The following is a 27,294-nucleotide window of genomic DNA, read 5'->3' as shown; positions in this document are numbered from 1 at the left end:
AAGCTACATTAAATAAACAGTAAGAGTTCATTTTCGTTTCAGTTCGTTTCAATCATTAGCTATAGGGCTACTGTAACTTTACGTTTCACCGTGAAACGCGCATATATAAAAAGATGTGTTGACAGCATATAATTTCCATGCGCTCAAGTAAAATCAGTAGTTTTATGCTAAAATGGATATTGTTATTTGTCCATTTATTCTAAAGATTGAAAGCATAGTATATGATATTGTATTTCACATTGCCTACTTAACACTTCCCATCACTTAAGATGAAAATGAATAAGGCATGTTAAGATCAAATGATTATAATTATAATCAAACAAGTATTAAGAGTAGGCGTTATCATAGGCTACTATCTAATTGTTGAATAGTCGGATATCTATTCTTGTTTGAAGACACGTGGTGTAAATGAGTCATTGTTTCAATTAGTTAATGCATAAATCGAAACTTATCATTTAAAATGTACCTTATAAAATCAAATTTTGTTAAGATGGAATATGGACAAGTTTTACTTTTCTTTATATCGATGTCTGGATTAAACGGTACAATTTCTATTGTTTTTTAATAATACAATTTGATTATTTTATTGATTAAATTATGATAATATTTTTACTGTATGAGTACCTTATTTCATATTGTATGTAGACTACTTAAAAGAATACTTTATGTCTACCTTTTAAGGTAAATTGAATGTACGAAGTTTTCTTTGTTTGATATACAAGGGAGAAAAGACTAAAACCATGTGAATCGAAAAGGTCATTTAATAATAAATGACAGAACATATAAACATGATATCATACAACAATGTATAACAAAATATCAAAATTTGTTTGAAACATACAACAAGAAATAAAATTGACAGTATATAAATTATATACTGTCTTAGTCATACTGTTGTAATATCAAAGGTTGGGTCCTTAACAACTGGAATACATAAACATGATATCATACAACAATGTATAACTAAATATCACAATTAATTGATATTAAGAACACAGATGGTATTATTTGTATACAAGTCTAAATACTAAATGACTAGCAGTATATTTGAAAATAACTTTACTGCAGAAAATGGAAATTACAATTATGTCTTCAAAAAGCTTAAGGGATGGGAGGGCGGGCAATGTATTTTTTCCTTTGTGTTTTAATCCAACAAGATGGCTGACGATTTATGCATAAATTATGATAATACTAATCGGACTTTATTGTGCTTACTAATACTTGTCTGTAACATGATTCGCCCTCAGAATGGTTCGACCTATTATTCGCGTTATCATAATAAGGTTAAGAAGTAAGGTTAAACGTATCCATAAATACATTTATTTGATAATAAATTAATTTTTATGTCTACCTTTTAAGGTAAATTGAATGTACGAAGTTTTCTTTGTTTGATATACAAGGGAGAAAAGACTAAAACCATGTGAATCGAAAAGGTCATTTAATAATAAATGACAGAACATATAAACATGATATCATACAACAATGTATAACAAAATATCAAAATTTGTTTGAAACATACAACAAGAAATAAAATTGACAGTATATAAATTATATACTGTCTTAGTCATACTGTTGTAATATCAAAGGTTGGGTCCTTAACAACTGGCCACAAAATTGTGGGACACAATTCCCCCCAACCAAAACTTCGTAAAGCATGTAGGGAAAATGTTCACATAAATGGCAAAAGCTATAAATTATATTTTGGCACGATATTGGATATAATTTGGCTTACAACTTGAAATGACTAGAAATTTTCGTCTGTTCTATCCGCTAAGTGCGGCAATGTCTATGTATTGAATTATAACAAAACAAAGTCCTTGTAAGACTAAAATTATTTACATCTTAAAACTATTCACCCGGTTAAGCTATATGTAAGCAACTAAACTGTACGAGTTTGCCAAAGGTCCTTAACCTCAAGACAAAACTGGTAACAGTAACCAAAATGATCCTTGTAATATTAAACATATTTACAACACCCTAAGCTATTCATACAGTAAAACTAGACGGAAGCAACATTTTTTAAGATTGGTGCGAGCACATTCTAGAAGATTGTCAGAGGTCCTTAACCCCATGACAAAATTGGTAATACTCACAAACAAAGTATATGTGATATCAAAATTATTTACAACATGTTAAAAATTATTCACAAACGTAAGCTAGAAGTTGGTGTGAGTAAATTCTACCAGTTTGTCAAAGATCCTTAACCCCATGACAAAACTGGTAATACTGCAAAATTGAGATCTATTAGTCAGAAGTCCTTAACCCCATGACTAAACTCTTAATACTGAAAATTGAGATCTAATAGTCGTAAGTCAATGACTAAACTTTTAATGCTGAAAAGTGGAATCAATTAGTCAGAGGTCCTTAGCCCCATGACAAATTGGTGTAATTCTTTGGATAAGTCAGAGGTCTTTGACCCAAGTGACTACACTGATCATACATTTAACATAGGAATTCTAATGTATTTCTTATAGGCATCTGAAGTCCACCGTCCCATTTGTTTAATGTGTTCCTCTGGAATCCCTTTTTGAGCTGCAGCGGAAGCGGCCCCAATCCTGAAGCTGTGGCCCTTATATCTTGTACAGTCTAAACCTGCCCAATTCAGAGACAGTGCAAGCTGCTGACCAAAAAAGGTTCGAGATATTGGAGAACCATCCATAAATCCGAATAAAGGTCCCTGTGTTGCTTTCCTTAAGGTCATGTACTCCTTTAATGCGTACACCGGACAAGAAATTGATTGGGTGGTTTTGATGAAAAGGGACTTTCTAGCTCCTTTTGAATGCTTATATTGCGATATACTTAATTCAAATCCTTCAAGCACTTTAGAATTTGACCAAACCCATTTAACATCTGTGACGGCTAAAATATGTCCAGTGTGTTTGCCTGAAGATGTCATTTCGCCAACTCTCAGAAAAGCATAGAAAGCCACTAGATACATTGCTTTCAATAATAACCGGATGAAATAGGATGTGGTGGTAAATTTCAAGGAATGTAACAACTGATCTAATATTGGTAGTTTTATTGGCAAGCGTGTATCAACTTGTCTCTTGTGATTGTGATAGCCTTGCAAACTTTTCTTTACCAAAAAATTTGTAGTAGCATCTGGTAACTGGTGTAATTTATGATAGTAGCCAATAGCAGAGATGTAAGTCGATACAGTCGTTGGTGCTAGACCTCTTTTAAAGCAGTACGCGATAAACAGCAATAAATTTGCAATAGAAGCAGGATAAACTGGCAGGTATTTCAGCTCGATTTCGGAGAACTCCTTGTATGTCTTACAGGCTCGTTCATACGTCTGCTGACTTGATGCTGACAAAGCCTGGCCCAGCAGGAAAGAACTGATTTCGCTTAAAGATAAATTTTTTCCCGGGGAATCTGTAGCTCCACAGGATTTGGGTATGGAAATCCCTTAGGAACTTGGCACCTGTAAACGAGAAAGGGAATCCGCTAGAGAATTTTTTAAACCCAGGAATGTGCACAGCTTTGAACAAGATATTGTTTTTTAGAGTTTGTACTACCAAACGTCGCACTAGGGTCATCAAGATTCTGTCTTTGGAAGACTGTTTATTGACAATGCTAACAACAGCCTCATTATCTGTATGGAAATTTATACACCTATTTGTGAGTACATCACTGAACAGTTCTACTGCAAGAACTACTGGGAAAAGCTCTTTCACTGTTATATGATAATGAGCCCAGTCTTCAGGCCACCGAGAATAGAACCACTGTCTTGATAGATAACCTCCAAAACCAATGCTGCTAGCGTCAGTATATAAATCTAAAGATTTAGATGACAACCATTTTTCAGAAAGGAACAAAGACTTCCCATTGAAACTGTCCATAAACAATGACCAAGCCTCAAAATCTGCTCTTGCTTCTTTTGTTAATTTTTTGTGATGGTGTGGCTGTTTTAGACCTACTGTCAAATCTATTATGCGGCGCAGAAATGCTCTACCTGGATAACTACTGAACAAGCAAAATTAAGCAGCCCAATTACCGACTGTAATTCTTGGAGTGTTACTTTTTCTTGTGTTTAAGCATTCCTAAAAGTGTACGAATTTTTACGAGTTTATCTTGTGGCAGCCTCTTTTCCATCTTAACAGAATCAATTTCAATCCCAACAAATGACAAAGTTGTACACGGTCTAACAGTTTTTGATGGATTAATCGGAATACCCACACATTTACACCAATCCAAAAATATTTGTAAACCAGTGTTGCATAAATGTTCATTATTTCCAACAAAAAAGAAATCATCTAATATATGGGCACAATGAGGTAATCCAAGTTTTGCTTCTGCTATCCATTGTATTGCTGAGCTTATTCGTTCAAATAATGCACATGAGTAACTCAACCCCATAGGCAACGTTTTGTCAAAGTAGTATTTATCTTCAATGGCAAATCCAAGAAGTTCAAAATCATTTGGATGAATAGGGACAATACGGTAGGCATTTTTTATATCGACTTTCATCATGAAAGATGAACGACCACAAACTTTAACAAGATTCACTGCATTATCAATATTTTGGTATGAAACAGAACACAATTCGTCTGGGATTCCCTCATTGATAGACAAAGTATCAGGAAAGGATAAGTGATGAATCACTCGGAACTGTCCCTCTTCCTTCTTGGGAACCAAACCTAATGGAGAGATCTGTAAATTATTAAAGGGGGGTGAATCAAAGGGTCCAGCTACCCGACCTTCTTTTATTTCTATAGCTATTTTTTCTTTCAAAACGTCCAGATTACTCACAGCTGTTTTCAAATTTTTTGAATACCGAAATAATCGTTTTCCAGTAAAGGGTATATGAAAACCATTTGTGAAACCATTTACAAGGAATTCTGTTTCCGACAGATTGTAACCTGTTAACCATTTTTTAAGCTTTTCAACTTTAATTGGAGTGCATATAGACTTAGTTTTGGAAAGGGAATGGAATTCAGACACCATGTTATCGTCTGGCAGCAGTGAGTTGTGCACCAAGTTTGGTAACTGGGTTTGCCTTTTGCTGACCTTGATTTCTTGAACAGGACTTTTTGCTGTGGGGGCCTGAACAGTGCTGGCAAACGTGTTTGTAGGGGCACTGTTTCCTGGTACATTTCCCGTTATTATTGTTAAAGCTGTAACAGGGATTTGGCGATTTTGACTGACGAAAGGCATGACCCAGACGTATTCTCTGAGCTGACTGGCGGCTTATACCCATGGCCAATGCATCAGTGTATGTGTCTGTGTGCAGGCTTTCAAAGGCTAATGACGGATTATCCTGTCGTAAACGCCTGAAGGTTCTATCGTACTGCAGTGCCGCATCATCGCCAGCCCTCTGTCCCAGTTTTCGTATGGTTTCCATATACTGCATCAATGCAGGGGTTGTTTCTGGAAATTTTTCAGCGTATACCGCTACAAATGTATGAAAAGCAGTAAACCATTGTGGAAGACTTGTTATTTGTCTTGGGGCTTTTTCTCTCCTGAGAGTAACTAAACCAGATGTAGATTCAACAAATCTGAAAGCATCTTTCTCCTCAGTATGTCCCATATTGGACTGCAACAAATTGGATAAATCCACGTACTCATTTGCCCAAATTTTTCCTTTCGTTTTGTGGTCGATATGCATATTAATATGTAGTGAAGTTGTACCTTTTGAAGTGGAGGGCTCTTGTGATGAAGTAGAAGACTCCACTGGAATGACATGGGAAGTAGGAGGTATCTCTGATGAAGTAGAAGGCTCCAATGGATTTACAGGAGAATTTGTTGTGGGCAGAAGATTCATAGAGACCAAAGTTTCCACCACACTTTTGGTAACACTTGGGACCAGTTCTTCTATCAGCTGCTGCCTATCTGCTGAAGTAATTGCAGTTGGTGCCGAATTAGATGAAACTTTAGGGATGGAAGGGGTTTCTGATGTAGACTTCTGTTGTTTGTTTCGTAAATTTTCAGCTGCTTTTTGTGTTGGTTTTCTTTTGCGTTTAGGTGGCATTTCGGCTGAAACAGGATTAAACAAGGGTCAGTTTTTTAACCAACGATATTCTTAAAGTTAAGGATATGGAACTTGATATGTATTGTGAATATAATTATTTGTACAAACAGACATAGTGTGTTCACAACAGTTCATCACAACACTTGTTCTGATGAGCTGCATAACTATAAAAAAACAGAAGTAGTACTTATAACATATCATTTCTAAAAATATGTAAAACATAGCTACGGTCTACAAAATTCGGTGAATTTACATATCAAACTATATCCACCATTGTGGTTATTTTAAAATAAAGTTCAGACTTTTAATATAGAAAACTGCATTATATGGATTAAATTATTTGAAATGTTCACTACCATAATTAAAGAATGAACAACCACCACCTTAATTCTATCAGCAATTTAACTTATCTCCAACTTAGCTTCTGAAAATTACTACGATTACTATAAATCCAAGTTAATACAGTAAAGCCTAATGTTTTGCATTTCCTACAGTCAAAATACGGTTAAATTAAAAAATTGTTTGCTGAATCTCTTCTGTTGTTATCAAGAGAGTAGTCTATGAAAAATTAAAGTCGCGTAACTGCTTGACACATATGCTAATTCATTAAAATCTCAGACTCGGATTCCTTTCTCAACCTTACAATTAAGGTTTAACATGGCATTGTAAAAACACACAACCTACTAACATGTGTATACTCTGTTAATTCTTAGCTTATCCTTAAAATTAAGGATCGATAATTCTTACTATTTTTACATGCCAAATACCTTAATAATTAAGGTCATTTGAATAATTTCCCCACACCTGAAAAGTTTAATAATAAATCATATCATATATTTGTCCGACTAGTGCTTATCCTTAAATTTAAGGACTTACTACTCTGGCATCAAAGACCTTAAAATTAAGGTCCATGCCTCCGATTAAGGCTTCTGCCTTATCTGTAAATACAAATGAAATCGACCCATGGCCGCAATTTTGTTAATCCTTAAAATTAAGGAATTAAAACTATAAATAACTCTTCCTATTTCACATACCAATTACCTTAAATTAAGGTAATGAAATTTCCCAACACATGAGAAATAAAATCATGTATTTGTGAGACTAAGGTTTATCCTTAAAATTAAGGATCTGCTAACCCGGCATCAAATACCTTAAAACTAAGGTTTATGCCACTAATCCTCTGATTAAGGCTTAAAACTGCCTTATCATATATACAAATGCAGTCGACCCATGGCTGCAATTTTTCTTATCCTTAAAATTAAGGAATTAAACATTATAATTAATTCTTACTTTTCTGCATGCCAGTTACCTTAAAATTAAGGTTATTTGAAAATACAGTGCTTACTGTCATACAAAATTATATAAAATCTAACCAAGATTTGCATATCTTTAAGATTAAAGATGTACTCGTCAGGCACAGAAGACCTTAGAACTAAGGTTTATGTCACCAAACCTCTCTATAAAGTTTCTATCTATATTTGAAGCATAAACAGAAACGATTGGGTGTCACTATCTTAAAATTCGTCATTTCGACAATAAACCTGTACCTGTCCTATAATGTATATTTTAATATATATCTGACACACAAGTGTTTATCCTTAAATTTAAGGGTTTTCTCATCCGGCTTGAAGACCTTGAAGTTAAGGTGTAAGCCATATAATTGTGAGAAAATGGGTCTCAAATATAACAGAAAGGTATTTACACGTTACAATTAAACTATCAAACAATTTACGTAATAGAAATGTAAAGCTCTTATTGGGAAATTTTATGACAATGTATAATTTAATTTGGGACTTCCACTTAACACTTATAAATGGAATTAATTAAAGCAGTCGAACACTAAAAAAAAAAAAAAAAAAAAAAAAAAAAAATTAACCATTAATTTATATTTCACCCATTCTAAAGAAAAAACAAATTTATATTAATAATTTTTCAATTTCCGCCCAAACGATAGAAGGGGCATTGTTTGTTTTAACTCCAAATGCTTTAATGGAAATTGGAATGACAGAACCAACTTGTTATAAGGGACCAAATCAATCAAAATTAAATTGTATACAGCAGTATTCCTGATTAAGTACAAATAAACATTGATTATACAACAATGGTTACAAAAATTTAACCCATAAGCAACACAGTTGCCAATTAAACACGACTGTTCTTGTATTTTTCTCTCGAAATGTAGATTGTTTCGTCATCCTTCTTCAGCCTTATTGGATAACCGATAACCTGTCAGAGTTCACTTTGCCGATCAAAATACACTGGATCATGTGACGTCTTTGTGAATAATGCAGAGCTTCTCGAAAATTAATTAAAATCACTAATAATGTTTGTCATTTTTTGAGCATTTGAATTATTGCCCCGCGAACATTATTTGTGTATCTCTTCATACCAACATCGTTGAAATGGACACCATCTCTGTAAAGTTCCTTAGTTGGTGCTTTTACCCCTTTTACATTCCAATAATGGATACTTGGCAATTGTTTCAGTTCCTGTTTTAATACTCTATTTGCTGTATGATTTAGGTGGATATACAATTCCTTCGTCACATGGCGAGGAGAATGGCGCGGCAATAACTGCATAACCACAATCTGGGAAATGCCATAACGAGTCTGGTACAGCATACATAAATTCACAAGGCGCAGGGACAATGTTTCTGCTGCATCCACAGACATGTTTGGACGATCCAAATCGTTTCCTCCAAACTGAACAATTAAGTACTTGGGACGCTGTGATGAAATAGTAGTCTCCCACCGTCTTAAGTGTGCTCTATTTTCAATTTTTCCTCCGCTTATACTTGAAAAATTGATTTCTGGTGTTGGGTTGAGGTTAAACATATTGGCGCCGTTTGTTTGTGACAAGTATATTTCAAGCCAACGAATGTGTGAAGTTCCCAACACCAGGATCGACATACTTCTCTGTTAAGTTGATAACTTCCGAAATATTGTTTACTAACAAAGTCCCAACACACACGCACCTCGTGTCCGGAGTTATTTCATATTTATATTGCAAATATTCACAAAACCAGTTAAGTCCATGTGTGAACAGATAATAATTCGTATCCGAACTATTAATCCGTACTTTTTGCAAAGTTCAAATAAAAATTACGTATGGAATTACCGTTTAATTGGTAAGATCAATGTATTTTTTCCTTTGTGTTTTAATCCAACAAGATGGCTGACGATTTATGCATAAATTATGATAATACTAATCGGACTTTATTGTGCTTACTAATACTTGTCTGTAACATGATTCGCCCTCAGAATGGTTCGACCTATTATTCGCGTTATCATAATAAGGTTAAGAAGTAAGGTTAAACGTATCCATAAATACATTTATTTGATAATAAATTAATTTATAAATTTAGATACTCAGTTGAGAAATATTAAGATACTGTAACAAACTGCTGTTAAGAGAGTGGGAAATATTAATGTAGAACGTGGCTGCTCTCCAGTCCTCAATACATCAACCAACAGAAAAAAGGCGCCTCATTATAAAAGTGATAATTATTTAAGTCAACACCGTTTTGCGGATGTCTTCAATACATTGTATTGCTATTATAACAGCTACATGTATAAATCCCTTATTGACTCTGTTTTAGATATGTCAACAAAAACACCAAAACTAAACCACAGAAGTACTCATATAAACATATATATTAAAGAAATCCTGACCAGCTTTACCACATACAATGACTTTGCGGGAGGCTGGAACAACAAGAGAAACGTCATTTAACGTACGACGGAGCATAGCATAAAATACAATAAACTAGGATGTTTCCAATTAACTGTATCGTTGACGTCATTTAGACGTTTTGCCCTCAGCCTTTTGAAATGTACAAACGTGTTCTCGCATTTTTGAGCCTCTTTTTTTGACTGTTGCCGAAATACAACTATGTTAAGAAATACTTTTATATACTACTTGTTCATTAAAGTTCTTCCTAAATCGAAATAATACCATGTTCAAATACAGGCTTGTTTCATTCTCCAATGTCTGGTCCGATTTGTTCTAATAAAAATATACTAGTAGTGCTTGACTTTGAACTTAGAACATGGTAAGGGGGTAAGAGTGAGGTTAGGTTCATCATAAATTCCCCAGTGGTGGTTTTGCCGCAGACCGTTTTAAAGCGGTGCCCCACTGTTTTCTTTCATTCGTTCGTTTTGTCCAAGTGTGTTTGCTTTGCGTGAGTGACCTTGTCTTAAGTTAAAGGGTCAGCCTATGGATTGTGTTAACATATTTCGATCATGTTTGATCAAATGCTTGAAGTTAGACTTCAGAACATAATATTTTTCTCATTTCTGCTGAAAGAGTTCAACATGTCTTTCAACACAGTGGTGTTCCAGCAGTCCCGCGTAGTTTTGTGTTGAATAGCAAATAAGACGTATCACCACTATAAACAGCATAAGATAATGATCTGATCTTCATAAACAAGACATTGCCATTAATTCTTTCCTTTGTAATATTCTGATCTTCATAAACAAGACATTGCCATGAATTCTTTCCTTTGTAATAATCTGATCTTCATAAACAAGACATTGCCATGATTTTTTCCTTTTTATTAGCGTATACACCAATTGGATATCTTGGATGTTTCGATGACTCGTCAGTACAAAACCCAAACCTTGATATTAAATTGTCTACTTCTAATACGAACAGTGGCGAAGAGTGTATGCAGCGTTGCAGCACCAAAGGATACAGATATGCAGGAACCAAAGTAATAATTTTTTGACAGTGTTTGATTTTAATTTAAACACTTTTGTGATATATATGCAAACACGTGAATAAGAATAGAATGACAGAAAACAGTTGCTACAATATCTTATGTAATGTACATTCTTTAAAGTAACAACTTTAAGTTATGGTAAAAAAAAACTAAAATCATCTACCTTAAGCGTCCACGAAATCTTAACATATTCTGTTGATCATAGATATTTCAAATATAAGCTGAAATTGCCATTAGAGCTATAAATTGCAGACGAAGGGCAGGGGTCATCAATTACGAACGGAGAAACTTACAAAATCGCTATAACGTACTAGGAAAATAAGTTTTAGTCCGTTTCCTTCAATCAAATCGTACGTTGGCTGTGTCATGTATTTATGTGACCTAAAGGGTTTACAAAGTCATTAGGACATCATGTACATGATATACGAATACAGCTAATGAATGTCAGAAGTTATTATCTTAACCAAAAGGAAATATTTGTTATGTAACGTACGTATTTTCATGCAAGTCACACATCCATTAAAAGTACTAGGTTTTAGTTCATTGTGACACATGTGAATGTCAACATTATTTCTTTTTGCGTGTATGTCTTGCCATGTATTTTTGGTATAACATTACATTCTGACATGGAAGCATTTTAGAGTAAAAGTTATCTCAACATTCAAGAAAGGGATGTGAATGCATAAGATAAAAATACATACTTTGGTGAATTTAATATCTCTATAGTTAACAAAACTGGTAAATCATTACAGATTGCCCGGCAGTGTCATTGTGGTACAAGGATCAAGAATAACCAGCAAACATCTGGGTGTGTTGTTGAATGCACCGGCAGGATTGATGAATATTGCGGTGGACCTTTGCAGATTTCTATCTACGACACATGGCGTACGATCTCATTAAACACTTAATGATAATAATGATTAGTTTCTTAAATTGATAAGATCCTCCGTTTTATCCTGGCAGGAATTAATTTTATTTACACTGTTCTGTAATTTTTTAACATTCTTGAGGTGAAGAGTGGGATTAAGCTGGCACCTTAGGCTTGTTTCAGTTCCCTTGTGACGGTTGTCCTACTGACCGTCCCAATGCGGTGTCCCGCTGTTCTCATTTGTGTGTGTTTTTACTTGTTCTCCGTACGTTTCATTTTGTACTATTAAATATTTTGTGTATATTTTTGTAATGTTAATATCCATACTTAACTGATTAACCTTTGGCCTGCTGGCAGCAAGTGATTCTGCCTTTGCGACCAGTGCAGACCAAGATCAACTTGCACATCCGCGCAGGCTGATCATGGTCTGCACTGTTCGCTATTCAGTCAGTAAATGTTCAGGGAACACCCCTTCACATAATAAATGATACTTCCCAAATCTAATGATAGACAAATCCATTTTAGAAACTTAGCAGGCTAAAGGTTAAGGAATACACTTTGAATGGGATCCATTCTTGTGGCATGGTTTTCCCTACTGTATCTTTATCTTTGTTATTTTATTGTCATACTAGATGTCACATTAAGTTCATATTGAACTTTCACTTGAAACAGTAGTCACACCGATGTAGAGTTTCGTTTAGTAGAGCATACATATTTGAATCTTGTCTTCTTTTTCTATAAAATACATATGTGCTGTTGTATTGCTCAAGATAACATGATTGTGCTTGAGAAGTTTTCAAGTAGTTTTATTCGTTATTTCACGCTTTTACCAAATTGTCTGTGTACTAGTATTAACTTTTGAAGGTTTTTGTTTATTATTTCTTTAGAGTGTGTTAGAAAGCCGTGTCAAAATAATGCCAGCTGTAACGACATTGATTCACGTACTTACACTTGTAGCTGTATAGATGGATGGCAAGGAGAAAACTGTACTCAGGGTATATATAACCTCATCATTGTAGTTTTACACTTTTTACATAATACTACCTTTAAGCAAACTGATATTTCCTGACAGGTTCGAAAAATCAGTATTATATTTTCCGTTTAACTGTAAATATAAAAAGATATTTTATTCAATATTTCACACACAACATGCTTTTGAAATCAACAATGATAATATAATATAATAACTACAAAAACCAATCCATGTGAAACACCTTCTTAACAAGATATATCTTCTGCATTCTAATAATTTGTACACCTCATTTTCTATTACAGACGTTCAAAAACCTCCCGCGTCTTCAACCTCAGTAGCAACTTCAATAAGGCAAACAGATAAAGAGATTTCAAAATCTTCAGTGTTTTATACAACACAGGCTTCTTCGGTATTGCCTTATACAGAAGTTCAAAAATCAAACGCGTCTTCAACCTCAGTAGTAACTACAGTAAGGAAAACGAACGAAAAGATTTCAATCTCTTCAGTATTCTACACAACACCAGACAATTCAAGAACATCAATTCCAACATCTTCAGCATTACCTTATACATACTCAGTCAGTACCAATATGACGAAGTTAACTACAAACGCTAGACCTGATACAGGTATCTTTCATAATTTTAAATGATATTTTTATCGTTCCGTCTATAGAATGAGGCCAGTATGACAGATGTCTATATGACTGAGGTAAGTATGACTAAGGTCAGTATGACTGAGGTCAGTATGACTGAAGTCTGTATGACTAAGGTCAGTATGACTGAGGTCAGTATGACTGAAGTCTGTATGACTAAGGTCCGTATGACTGAAGTCTGTATGACTAAGGTCAGTATGACTGAGGTCAGTATGACTGAAGTCTGTATGACTAAGGTCAGTATGACTGAGGTCAGTATGACTGAAGTCTGTATGAAGGTCAGTATGACTGAGGTCTGTATGACTAAGGTCAGTATGACAGAGGTCTGTATGACAGACAATACATATATCAAGCCGTTCCTTATCCAAAATGTTAGAACGATTTCGTTGATAATTTGACATACGATATCGTCAATTTAAAAACATGTAGGAAAAAAACTAATAGCCTACATGCCTTGTATACTGTTCTTGGCGTTTTACCTCTAGCGAGAAGTGATATCATCTTACACAATGAAATGTACATGAACTGGGAAGATGCGGTAAATGATTATAAATAGGTAATACAGCGATCACGAAACTGAAATATTTGCCTCCGAACTATTCTCGAGAAAAATAATACAGAAAACACCGTCATTTTGTACAACACCGTCATTTTGTACCAGACTATCATACAATTATTTTCTAAGACTCTTTTAGCTTTAAAACTTAATACAAAATTTGATGAGTACAAATACCGGATTGACAGACAGAAACGATGAAAGCATATAGTTTCAAGTGAATCACATTAATAGCGACTTATTTCAAGATATGAAACTAAATCCGTCTGAAATACCATTGAAAAAGATAGAAATTATAAAAGAAAAAGGTTACAGTTTTCTTTATTCTCAACGAAATTTTAATATTTCAATATTTGGTATGAATTTGGATTACTGTTACATATTTGTGTGAAATGTTGTGTTTTGGGTTTCAGTCACAGAAGCTGACGATAGTGTTACTCTGCTGAAAGTTTACATTTTGGCGCCAGTTGGACTAATTGTTGTCATAGCTGTTGTCATTCCTACTTTTGTTATACCGAAGTGCGTATTCCTGTTTTTTTTATCCATATATGTTATAACTTATTATTTCCATTACATGGTACTGACAACCGCTAACCAGCGGAGTTTTAAACCGCCGTATTTTATCAACAGGTAGTACTTTAAATGTTAAAGGCTTTTCCGTTTCTATTTGGCACCAATAAATATGTACATAAAATTGACTTATCCTTTCGATCTCAGTGTCTTTTGAATTTAGTTTCATTATTATACTTTCCACCACAAACAATGATTTAGTACCGCATCCGTCTTTCCGATTGTCCTGACTTTGATTTTGACTGGTATTCCAATTCTTCGTCTCATGCTTTGAAGTACAAAGAACACACGTGTCTGTATTTTCTCTATCATTCCTATTATCACATTAACGTTGTTGCATGGTAAAGCATACCATATTTATTCCACATCCTGTTTCAATGTCAATGTCAAATTAAAATTTAAATGGTAAATGTATATTGCTCGTTAAACACAAGTAACCTACAATCACGATAAATTGATAAAACTAGCTTACTCACGCTAAAGCTGTGAGTAAATCAATTATTCTCTAATCTCAATTACCTTCAACAAGACAAAAAAGAAACAATAAAAGTAGGAATAAGGTATATAATTGGCAGCATATAAGTGTACAATTGTACACGAAGTAAATGCATATTTCAACAATCGATTTAATGTTCTTCGTATGGTTCCAAGCGATCTAGCATAGGGGTAAATTTGAACTGAAACGAGACTAAAAGTAAATTTAATCATGTTGTTAAGATAAATGTTTCGAGTTTGCGTAAAACACAGGCGTGAATAATTAATAAAATCTCTTAATTTTATCTGGTGTTTAAGATTTTATTAGAAAAGACATCACCAGAGCCAAACAGATACAACCAAAATTGTAGCTTTACAACTAACAATCGGAGTGATTTACTTAGAAAAAACAAACACATTATATATATTCAAAACTTGACATAACCTGCGTAGAATAGTAAACATAAACCAAAAACAACATTTATTTTATAATAAAATAAACTAATATTCTAGACAAGCGATTTTCATGCCAGTTTGTTTCGTTGAAGCAAGCTATAACTAAAATACAAGCACCAACATATATCATGGGAGGGAGGGCGGGTACAGACTGTTTGCTGCCAATCATAAACCTCGAGTGGTGAGAACAATTATATCAGTTCACACATATATACGCCGAAATATTTCACGAAATTCACGTGACAAAGAGCGCCCAAATATACTAGCATAAACTTCAGACCAAACTAGTACTGGGATAAACTACCAAGAAAAGTAATTTCGAAACGCGAATAATTTTATTTACTCACGCTAAAGCTGTGAGTAAATCAATTATTCTTTAATCTCAGTTACCTTCAACAAGACAAAAAAGAAACAATAAAAGTAGGAATAATGTATATAATTGGCAGCATATCGAGATAACAAAGAGAGAAAATGCTAACAGTCTTCTGTATCAAAATTATTGACGCAGGAAATGTAAAACAAAGAAATACTTACTAACGATACTTGTTACCTTGTACATTAATATCCCACTTCTATGAAGGACCATAAGATCACCAAAGCCCAATCGTCTAAAACCCATTTCAACAGGAATACATTGCTTGCAGAAAACATCATGCAGCATTCCGCTGCTTGCAGAGCACATAACGCAGCATTCCGCTGCTTGCAGATTATTTAATACAGCATTCCGCTGCTTGCAGAGCACATATCGCAGCATTCCGCTGCTTGCAGATTACGTAATGCAGCATTCCGCTGCTTGCAGAGCACATAACGCAGCATTCTGCTGCTTGCAGAGCACATAACGCAGCATTTCGCTGCTTGCAGATTACTTAATGTAGCATTCCGCTGCTTGCAGAGCACATAAAGCAACATTACGCAGCATTCCGCTGCTTACAAAAAACATAACGCAGCATTCCACTGCTTGCACATAACCTAACGCAGCCTTCCATTACAAGAAAACATATAACGCAGCATTCCGCTGCATGCAAATAACCTAACGCAGCATTAATAACACATAACGCAGCATTCCACTGCTTGAAGATAACATATCACAGAATTCTGCTGCTTGCAGATAACATAACGCAGCATTCCACTGCAGGAAGAGCACAAAAATCAGAATACCACTTCTTAAAATTCCACTGCAGGAAGAGCACCTAACTCAGCATTCCGCTGCTTGCAGATAACCTAACGCAGCATTCCACCGCAGGAGGAGCACATAAAGCAGCATTCTACTGCTTGCAAATAATCTAATGCATCATTCCGCTGCAAGAAGAATATATAACGCAGCATTCCTCTGCTTGAAAATAAAATAACGCAGCATTCCACTGCTTGAAAAACAACATAACGCAGCATTCCACTGCAAGAAGGACACATACCGCAGCATTCCACTGCTTGAAAATAACATAACGCAGCATTCTGCTGCTTGAAAATAACATAACACAGCATTCCACTGCAAAAAGAACACATAACGCAGCATTCCGCTGCTTGAAAATAACCTAACACAGCATTCCAATGCAAGAAGAACACATAGTGCAGCATTCCACTACTTGAAAATAACCTAACGCAGTATTCCACTCCAAACGGAGCACATAAATCAGCATTCCGCTGCTTGAAAATAACCTAACAAAGCATTCCACTGCAAGAAGAACACATAGTGCAGCATTCCACTTCTTAAAATAACCTAACGCAGTATTCCACTGCAAGAAGAACACATAGTGCAGCATTCCACTTCTTAAAATACCCTAACGCAGCATTCCTGCAGGAAGAACACATAACGCAACATTCCACTGCTTGAAGACAACCTAACGCAGCATTCCACTTCAAGAAGAACACATAACGCAGCATTCCACTGCTTGAAAATAGCCTAACGGAGTATTCCACTGCAAGAAGAACACATAACACAGCATAACGCTGCTTGCAGATAAACAAACACAGCATTCCACTGCAAAACCAGCACATAACGCAGTAATCCGCTGCTTGCAGATAACATAACGGAGCATTCCACTGCAAGAACAGCACATAACGCAGCATTCCACTGCAAGAAGAACACATAACGCAGCAATCCGCTGCCTGAAGATAACCTAACGCAGTATTCCACTGCAAGAAAAGCACAAAACGCAGCATTCTGCTGCTTGCACATAACCTAACGCGGCATTCCGCTGCAAACGGCATTCCGCATCTGAAAATAACCTTAGGCAGCATACCACTGTAAGAAGAGCACATAACGCAGCATTCCATTGTAAGAAGAGCACATAACGCAGCCTTCCACGGCTTGCAGATAACCTAATGCAGCATTCCGCTTCTTGAAAATAACCTAACGTAGCATACCACTGTAAGAAGAGCACATAACACAGCATTCAGCTGCTTGTAATGCATACATTGCAGCATTCCGCTACCAGCAACTGTAAGTTAAACAATATAGATAATTCTGTTACATGTAAAACACTAGGTACAGTATTCCGATGTAAATAAAACCCAGTGTAACATTACCATATTTATTTAACCTCAAGTTATTAGTCTCAAGCACCTTTTAAGAGTGTAACATATAGAAAATTAAAATGCACGCAATAAATTCAGCCTGGAATGTTTAAAAGTCTTAATTATGAGAGACAAAAAGACGATCTTTCAAAGAGTCTTTCACATAGCCATCTCTTGATGACACATTTCCACCTGTCATGCCTCTGCCACAACCTCTCACAAGTTCTTCTTAGCAACCATAGTATCAGCCCCGACCGAAAAGAATGAAGTCCAAACATCTAACTGAAGTTTTTGTTTTAAACCAAGATGAACAGAAGAATAAGAAAGCGGCTGTCTGAATCACTTCGCAAAACATACGTTTATTAAGCTTTTTCTTGAAAATGTCTGAACGAAAAATATATTCTGAAGAAAATGGTATAAGTGGTTTTCGTATATATCTTTCTAAGATAGCGACAAGGCAGGAGGAAATTCACGTGACAAAGTGCGCCCAAATATACTAGCATAAACTTCAGACCAAACTAGTACTGGGATAAACTACCAAGAAAAGTAATTTCGAAACGCGAATAATTTTATATACAAGACGTCTCGTCCAAACACGACTCTATTTTATAGCTTATTTAAACATTAAATGTAAGTGTTATATTGCAAAATGTTAACCTCTACCATTGTAGAAGACGGAAACGAAGTATCAAACGAAGACACGATAGAGATCGCCCTCAGAACGAGTACACTCATTATGATGACTTATACAATTCGGGAGGCTATTCACAGCCATATTATACAGCCATGTCCAGTGGAAATGAAGTCATAAATGGGATACAGTTGACAACTTTTCATAACACGGACCTATACGTGATAAATAATGGTATAGGCCAGGAAGATGTGTCATATATTACACCTCGTTATGAATCGACCTCGGATACATCTAACGCTGAATATACATATATTGATGAAACACGGTTATCCAAAACAGCAGGGTATACATAGAACAGAACAGAATAGAATAGAACAGAACAAAAAACAGACAAATATAAAGTCCGTAAACTATTGACTCATCCATAAGGGAATATATTATGTTCTGATCAAGTGCTTTAGTTGATACTGATGAAATCATATGATGTCATTTCAGAACAAAAGAAGAACAGATTACAAAATTGTTTAAGTCTTATTTGGATCTGTGTCGTTACAGTGATCGATTAAACAAAGTAAAAAGAATGTCCTGTTAATTGTACATTAAACTGTGTTGTTATCATCTTTGGTCATCTGACGTCCTGTAGTCTTATTATAGAGTTAAGTTTAAGCTGGTGTTAGTGTAAGGGGCATTGGGGAAGCTGCTTAAGTCATTACCGCTGATGAACAAAATTGATCGAACTTAGCTTGCAGTTATTTTAATAGTTCTATTGTCTATTCTAACACTCATTTATTAAATCACCATCTGAACTGGTGATCTGTTTTAAGACCAGCTGTTTTTACTGCAATATGGACCTTTACTTCATATGTCTCTGAGGGGGGATGGGGGGAGTATGTTATAATGTTGAGAGAACTTGTTACCCAACCCTTTTGCAGATACCGTTGTTAAGTGTATTTGAGATGTACATAATGTATAGATTGCTATGCAATAAAATATGTTTAAACTAACTATATGTCTCTGTGATCTTACAACTATATGTCTCTGTGATCTCCCTTAAGGTCCGGTATCCCTTCAGCAATCGATTCACTGGACAAGTCCGATATCAGTTAACCATCAAAATTAGTTTACATAATTTGATATGTGATTAATAAATTTTATATTGAGTATTCCTTAATAGTTCTGGGCTATTAAGTAAAATAAATATAAATGAAATTTATTTCTGATATCTTCGGACCTTGGACAATAGTTCTGGCTACTGACCGGAGAATCCTTCAAAATGCTAAAAGGCTGCAATTTTGTAGACAGGCAAAAAATGGTAATAAAGGCGTATTCCCGATAACCTAACCATAATTTGCTTCTATACACACGAAATAAAATACGAACGTGTTGTTTACACACACTCTAGAACAAATATTAATGAATTTGATGTATATCTTTCCTGTTTACGCTCCATATACCAATGATCTGCGTCATACAACTATAGATATATACATTTATAAGCACAATTAATTAAATTGTTACAAAATGGGACACATGTGTTTCTTAATGATATGTCTGGCAATATATACAATGGGAGGTAAGTTGTTATTAATTTAGTAAATTCTATAAGAATCATATTTTATGTATACATTTACTTGCTGCAAAATATTTTCAAGCTTTTTTGTAGTGCTTAGGGCATGATATGAAAGGAATATATATAATATAAATGATACACTGCTGAATGTCAACACAAAGTTAACTATATGCGATGTTTTGTAAATATGTTAACACTTTAATGGTTCATCTAGGATGGTATTTTGCGACGTCTGGTCTCTGATAACTCTAGATTGATTGATTTTCATTACAAACTTTCTAATAAAATCCTGCAAAATATTTCTATCCAAAAACAAATGATACTTTGGTTTAAATCGTAGTCTTGTTATACATATTTCAAATGAGAAAAACACTAAATTCTGTATACTATAATGTACGTCTTTTTCATTGATGTTACCAAGTAAGGTCACCATGTTTGCTACTTTCAGCGTATGTGCCGAAGGGATACTTAGGCTGTTATGAGGGCAAGCTTGCACGAATCCTCGACATTAAGTTAAAGAGCAGTGAAAGCAACAGTGGGGACGAATGTAAAATTCGATGTAGTTCCAGAGAATACAGATATGCTGGAACTGAGGTAAGTCGAGATCATATATTTTCCGTATTTTCCCAAAGCTCAATTATGACTTTTATAGTTCTTTTTTTTTCATAATGCAATGGCAAAGAAGAACCATTTGTTGACGGAGAATGATGACAATAAAAACACATCAACAAAGACGAAATATCAATCACTTTTCTTCATTTCAGACATTTAGATTTTCAACGAGGCGCATATTGGATCTTTAAAGCAGAAAGCAGTATTTTTCTAGTTTAATAAAATCTATGAAAAGATCCTGTTGAAGCATAGCAAGCAAAATATTAGCAAAATCGGTTTGACTGAATCTATGCATGAATGGTATTGTAATGTACAACACCCCTCGAGCCCCCAGCAACGGCTTAAGCAGAATTCAATTATAGTAAGAACATACAATAGATTCTATAATATACCAACGGACAATAAAGTATAACAACACAGAGTCTAAGTATGGAGAGACGTTTTCAGCCGCCGTGAGACCACTGTTGTGATAGTTAAAATATATGTAAGGAGAGCATTTGGAAGCCTAGAAGGGAACCAAACAAAATAATAGCAGAGTTTGTGCATGAGCGGTAATGAAATATGCAACACCCCTCACTACCCCTAGCACTTGCTTAAGTGGAACTCAATTATAATGGTAAAATTAGATGAACTCTATAATCTTAAACAACAATTAATTATTACAACACTGAGTCTAAAAGCGGAAAGACTTTTATTTAGCCGTCACTCGCTATTCAGACAGTTGATAAAATCTATAAGGAGATATTTAGAAGATTCAAAAAGGGAAGTTAAAATGCAAACTAAAACATTGTTTGCACTAAAACGTGATTTTTGCATACAGGCATAGATTTACTTGTAGTAAAGTGGTAAATGAGAATGAAATTTTGAGCACACAAAAGTGCATTAGTCACTGAATGAGGTGGTTGTAGTGTATATTAATGTCATTCACATTTAATGTCAGTCAATTAATATTTGACATCTGAGACACAGACAATTTACCGAATATGAAGCATTTCTACATGTGAAATAAAATAGTATTTTAAAACATGTTCACGTAAGCCGCCTCTCCTTGTAGTGAAATCTGCATCCGACAATGTACGTTGTTTCATATTGTAACATATTCCTGACCTACGGCATCGTTGGTGTTCATATAAAGCTCTCAAGGAGACAAGTTGCCTTCCCAGTTACACGTATATATATAATTTATCGTAAAATAAAAAGTATGTAATATGCCTTTCAAAGTACACAAACTAACCATATATTAATTTCACGGCTTTCTGTATCCTTTCTGTATGTTACACATTACACATAATCGTCTGTATATCAATATCTAATTAAAGTACTAAATTAAATCAAATATGAATCAAGTAAAACACAAAAACAATCAGGCTAATAACATTTAATAGTTAAAAATTTGCTAAAATAATTAAAAAGAGCCGTCTGATATATTTATTTCTATTTGTGATATCCAATGTACATTTTCCAGAATAAAGTAGAATGCCACTGTGGTTTCCGTTTAAAGAACTATCCAATGAGCTCTGGGTGCAATATGACATGTCCTGGCTATGAGAAGGAATATTGTGGCGGACTCATGCGGATTTCAATATATGACACATGGCGTAGGTACTTATTTAAATTAATGCGTCAAAGCTATAATGCATGGAGAACTTTTTTTTTTGTTTCAGTGTTTAGTATTGCATTGTATTGTACTGAGCCAGCGGCCTTAGATGCAGATTTATTACTATTGTATCTGTCGCAATATCATTGTTAGGTAATTGCTTAACTGCTGCTTACGTTTACTTTACAACAGTTTAGTTTTAAAAGCTTTGCGATCGCTCAGCACTGTTTAATCTTACGATATATAGGAATTGTTATCTATATTAATGACCTGAATTATCATATCAACAGAATGTGCAAGGAAACCATGTAAAAACAATGCTACATGCCAGGATCTTAGCAAAGATGCTTATAAATGTAATTGTACAGATGGCTGGGAAGGAATACACTGTAACGAAGGTAATGTATTTGATAACATTCTTCTTATTTTTTCTTTGCAGAGGTTAAAAATAAAATTCATCTAACTTTATCTATTTAAGGCAGTAAAGCGTGTAAAATCTGAAAAGTAGATCCCTCGGAAGCACCGAGAACAAGGCAAACAGTGAAAATTGCAGACTGTGTTTGATTGAGTCTGTTCATGAGCAGTAATGGAAAATGCAACACTGCCCACGCCCTCTAGCACCGGCTTAAGCAGTATTCAATCTTCAAATCTAAATGAGTTGAAATCAATGATCCCGAAGGACCAGAAAATATAACAACACTGAGAACACACGTTTTCACACGAATTTTCTTCGCCAGACAATTTGTTTATTCTTTCTTTAGCTGTATGATTTTAATGAGACTAAGTGTTCTTGTGAGTTGTAAATTTCTTTGATAATTACTATTTTGCCAAAATAAACCTGTCTCAGATAGGCAAATTTATTTTCTGTTTCAGCAATTTCCACGCAATCATCCGTGGTAATAACTACAACTTTTGCAAAAAGCACAGTTGAGATAGAAAACAATACAAGTTCTAAACATGATCTAGAAGGTATTCATTGATGCTTATAAATTTTGACGGCTCTGAATAGCATACATAATGTCTCTCAGTTTAAAACAAATGCAGAAAATGTACAATGGACTTTATAATTCGAATTTAGATTCGGTAAAATCTTCTTTTTAAAGTGTTCTTTTATATGTATTTTTTACGAAATCTATTCCTACAGAAATCAATAAGAGACTTCTTAAATATACCTCTCTGAGAAAGTTATTTCTGTAGACATAAAGAAATGTCTTCAGATCCAGTGTTTAAAGGAAAGTTTGCCAAGCTTAATACCATTATCTACATTATATATAAGCATTATAGTAATAAAAATTTGTATAATTAATTACAACACCACCTACAATACACTTGCTATCATGTATGAAATACACTGATGGATATTTATAAAGTAAGCAAGCAAATGGTTTTCACGTGCAAAGATCCTGTTATACTTAACCTGTTAGTACAGAATAAATAACGAATTATATTCTATGTACCTCAGTGGTTTGAAAATTTCTAAGAACAGTTTTGCGGTTTAGAAAGATAAATATCCTACAGGTGAACCCTAGGTCCAATGACGCAGCTTCCCCAAACCGCAATTCAGAATACGCTGACGTGCGTCTTTGCAGAAATCAGAGCAAAGGGAAACACCCTTAACCCTTACCCTGCTAAATTTCTATAATGAACTTGTCCATCTTTCAATTTAGACAGTACCATTAACTGTTAAAAGGGGTGCATACCAAAAATATACTGACTGAATGGCGAACAGTGTAGGTCATGATCAGACTGTACGAATGTGCAGGCTGATCATGAGCTGCACTGGTCGCAAAGGCAAAATCAATCGTGTCCAGCATGATAAGGTTAAGGGCCAGACAAAACAGGCGAAAACATCAAAATAGCCCAGTCCCTGTTGGATGTAAGAACTACCTATAAGTCTGACATAATCAAAGAGAACAGTTCTTTTTATTGTGCACTGTTCTATTACAGATACTGATAAAAGTTCGTCTTTGATGACAGCTTATGTTCTAGCTCCTGTTGGATGTTTAGTTGTGTTTGTATCAATGCTTGTTATTGTGATGATTTGGAAGTAGGTACTTCTTACTTGTGTATTTCAGTAATATACTAATAATCTTTAAAAATCAGCAACCTGTTTAATAATAACTATATCCAGAGGACATATATCATGTGTAATAAAATCTGTAAAGAGATCCTTTTGAAGCATAGAATGCAACAAAGCAAAATAGTAGCAGCCTCGTTTTGATTAAGTCTGTTGAAGAGAGGTAATGTAAGGTGCAACACTCTTTACGCCACAGTCACATTTAGTCACATTTACGAAAGAAAACCGGGTTCATGAGAGGAAATGTAAGGTTCAACACTCCTCATGCCTCAAAAACAAAGAAAAATATCAAACAGGGAGTGCCACGCACCAAAAGCGCAGCCTCCTCAAAACGAACCCCCCAGCACGCAAACGCGTGCACCACACACACATTCAAAGCTTACACATCAGGACAAAACGAACAACACACACACACACACACTTAAAGCCAACACATAAGGACAAGACGAACAATAAGCATACACACACGCGCGCACACAAAGTCAACACACAAGGACAAAACGAACAAACAAAGGAACCCAGTGGGGCACCGCCTTGGAACGGTCAGTGGCAAAAACACCACTGGGGAGCTTAAACCGGTTTATGGTGCGCACCCAACCTCACTCTTACCCCCACCATGTTCCAAATACATGGGACAGTGTAAATAAAAGTAATCCCCTCCAGGTGAATCTCTAACACACGTAATGGAAACAAAAAGGCATGGCATGTAAAACACAAAAATGCTCGTGTATAAATATATAAAAAGCAAACCTTAAGAACCAAAAACGTATGTACTCAATGCCTTTTCAGAAGACAGAGCAACAAGAGAAACACCCTTAAGGGCCCGACGAAACAGGCCATAATTATTATATTTGGTCATATTTACGAAATAAAACCGGGTTCATGAGAGGTAATGTAAGGTGTGATACCTATCACGCCACAGTCACATTTACGAAATAGAACCGCGTTCAGAAACAAGTCAGCCAACATATCATATACATATAAGTTACTGTGTTCACTCGTTCAGAATGTAGAAAATACAACAAAAATTTATCTTAATGCTATTGTAAAATAGTGTGCAATGGGAACTGAAATGTTAGAACCGGTTTCGAACGAAACACATTCAAACAAATGAAGACTGGATCTCACGTGCATCTTAAGTGATGTATTCTATAGTTTATCAAGATTGTTGTGTGTGTTAATTTTATTCATATTTCTGTATCAACTGCAAAACCGTACCATGAGATATGCTAACGATTAAGAAATATCTCTCACTATTTAGGTTAATTTGAATGATTGTGTTATGGTTTATAGGGGCATTTTTGTGACAGCGAACTTATCTTAACCTTTCAATCAAGCTCTTTATTGAGCTACATAATTAACTTGAAAACAAAAACACAAATAATTCTCCAGTCAATTGGTTGTTATATTATGTCACTTTATTTTCTCTTGCATTGATAAAAAGACCGAAACGATAATTTTTCGGACTAGTCGCTTATATATACTTAAAGGATTAAATTTCCCTTTCTAGTGTTAATGCATGCGTGAAACCGGTCGATATTTCTTTTTTAATGATTTGATCTACGTGCCAAAACAATTCGAAAACAACTTTATATCAAATATTGAATCGAAACTGTCACCGTCAGATTAGAAATTATCTAAAAAGAGTGCTCACAATATGTTCCGTTTAGAAATAAGGAAGTTATCGCCATTTTGAATGTTGAAATATGCGCGTAAATATAGAGGTCAGCGATATGTAAACGTCTCGACTAAATATATCAAAAAAGTTTTATTACACAATTTCTGCGGGTCAACAAGTAAAGACTCTTTAATTCTGTCTTCAATTTTTGGTTAGTAATTACTTTTCAATGCTAAGGTCCTTTTTGAAGAGTATTCAGTTCCTACAATAAACCTACTTTGACTGAAATTTTTCAGGGGACATAGGTTCAAGCCCCACTGGGACCGATTGTTTTACCTTATTTTCCTTTTTTCCTAATAACGTTTTTACTTTTTTAAAAACATATTATTGATTTGTTGTACAAAATGAAAAATTTTCATTTGATAAGCACTTTCTTGCTGTTCAAAGTGAATTTATCTCTGAAACAGAAGGGACAGAGTTAGACACCTTTACAAATACTGAATTACATGCTGTATAAGTTTTCTATTTTGTCTTTACACTTCAGATTACATATTGTGAAGAAATGTAGGTAGGTTTACTTCTGCCCCACGATTATTTTGACTGAAATGAGCAAAATCTAAAACAGTCCCACTGGACTCGACCATATTTGTCCAATGTTGGAGTTAGAATTCTATCACATTAACTCCGTTTACTTAAGGTACCCTAGAAACAATGATATTGACAGTTTTATTTTGTGTTTTATTATTATTTACCAACAGTTTGGTGTTTCTATTATTCATATTAATGGTATTGTGAATTCTCTGCAAAAATTTTGGACAGTGGCCACCACTTTGCAGTTTGTCTCTACTCATTATGATTTGAATTAAGAAACTATTCTCTCGTATTAACAGTATTTTGCGGGGAATGTTAGAAGTTATACGTCGACTTACACAGAGAACATTTGTCCATTTAAATATCTTTCAAATAGTGAAGACCAGACGCAATGCATTCGCAAGTAAACAAGTAAGTTCAAAAATATATTTTTACAAGCGTAAAATATATTGAAAAGAAAAACCCACTACAAAACAACAACAAAACAACAAAATTTCCTTTTTAATTTAAGTACATTGTATCTTTAAAGGTTTTACTCAGTTTTATCTATGAGTAATCCCGCACCTGTAAAATGAATTTAACACTGAAATAACAAAATACCTAACAAATTTATATATTTACTGATTTATTTCAATAACTTTCTGCAATGATCCTTTACAGGAAACAGAAAAACATATTATTGATATATGAAAAAAACATGTGCTTCATAAAAGTTAAGTAAATTCGTTTTGTTACAATTCATAATGTCAGTTATGATCAAAAATTGATTTATAATTATAATATTTGTTAAAAAAAGTCAACATACCGTCGGATGTGTAAAGAAGAAAAACACTCAGAAATA

The 27,294-nt window shown here is 34.6% G+C and overlaps 1 protein-coding gene across 9 annotated transcripts; it reads left to right on the top strand.

The window, feature by feature from the left end:
• The first annotated feature begins 267 nt into the window (after nt 1–267).
• Nucleotides 268–24,870, top strand: LOC123551730 (protein delta homolog 1-like). Of its 9 annotated transcripts, none has more exons than XR_008370603.1 (7): nt 417–542; nt 10,531–10,682; nt 11,444–11,576; nt 12,447–12,554; nt 12,835–13,158; nt 18,426–19,961; nt 20,407–20,552. XR_008370603.1 is itself a non-coding variant. In XM_053541243.1 (6 exons), exons 1-6 carry the CDS (start codon nt 461–463, stop codon nt 14,372–14,374), a joined length of 897 nt encoding a protein of 298 aa, XP_053397218.1. In that variant the 5' UTR covers nt 417–460; the 3' UTR covers nt 14,375–14,590. The 9 variants fall into 9 exon arrangements, 7 of the variants coding, with proteins under 7 accessions (XP_053397217.1, XP_053397218.1, XP_053397216.1 ...); XR_008370604.1 differs by having other exon boundaries at nt 20,380–20,552; XM_053541243.1 differs by lacking the exons at nt 18,426–19,961; nt 20,407–20,552 and adding an exon at nt 14,154–14,590 and having other exon boundaries at nt 12,958–13,158.
• The last annotated feature ends 2,424 nt before the right edge of the window (nt 24,871–27,294 follow it).

Source organism: Mercenaria mercenaria, chromosome 4, assembly GCF_021730395.1.
Source record: "Mercenaria mercenaria strain notata chromosome 4, MADL_Memer_1, whole genome shotgun sequence".
Taxonomy (NCBI): Eukaryota; Metazoa; Mollusca; class Bivalvia; order Venerida; family Veneridae; genus Mercenaria; species Mercenaria mercenaria.
Note: the sequence above shows the minus strand (reverse complement) of the source record. Positions and strands in the feature narration are given on the sequence as shown.